The following is a 430-nucleotide window of genomic DNA, read 5'->3' as shown; positions in this document are numbered from 1 at the left end:
TGTGGTGTGTGCCCCCCCGGGCCCGTCCCTGCCGCTGCCGCTGGGCCGTTCCCACTGGCTGGCGTTTGTGAGGTGGTTGAAGTAATAAACGCGGCCTGTGGACAGAGGGAGGGGGCTGCGGTGAGGGGAAGCGCCAGCGAACCCCGAGAATGGGCTGCTGGATCTCCACTGCCACTTTCTGGACCAAAGAATAAGGTTCTGACCCTGAGAAGTGTTTTTGGGGCCCCCAAAACCACTTTCTGGACCTCAAGAATCAGGTTCTGGCCCCAAGAAGTGGCTTCTAGACCCCAAGAACCACCTTCTGGGCCCCAGAAGAAAAGAAAACCGGATTTCTTCAAGTGCTTGGCCACCTCTGTGCGATCAGCTCAAACCCACCAGGTAGGAAACAAGACCTGACCGCTCCATGGAACCCCCACATGGGTGTTTCAGC

The 430-nt window shown here is 58.1% G+C and overlaps 1 protein-coding gene across 1 annotated transcript in view; it reads right to left on the bottom strand.

Annotated features, from left to right (window-relative positions):
• The window catches only part of PIN1 (peptidylprolyl cis/trans isomerase, NIMA-interacting 1), a gene marked incomplete at both ends in the record, with an annotated part of 4,743 nt that extends 4,628 nt beyond the window's left edge, over positions 1-115 (bottom strand). The window contains one exon of the mRNA XM_010133461.1: positions 33-115. Coding sequence (XP_010131763.1) covers positions 33-115 — 83 coding nt within the window. The remainder of the gene's footprint in view (positions 1-32) is intronic.
• Between the last annotated feature and the right edge of the window lie 315 nt (positions 116-430).

The sequence above is a fragment of the Buceros rhinoceros genome, unplaced genomic scaffold (assembly GCF_000710305.1).
Source record: "Buceros rhinoceros silvestris isolate BGI_N320 unplaced genomic scaffold, ASM71030v1 scaffold28183, whole genome shotgun sequence".
NCBI lineage: Eukaryota > Metazoa > Chordata > Aves > Bucerotiformes > Bucerotidae > Buceros > Buceros rhinoceros.
This window is presented reverse-complemented; position numbering and strand designations above follow the sequence as displayed.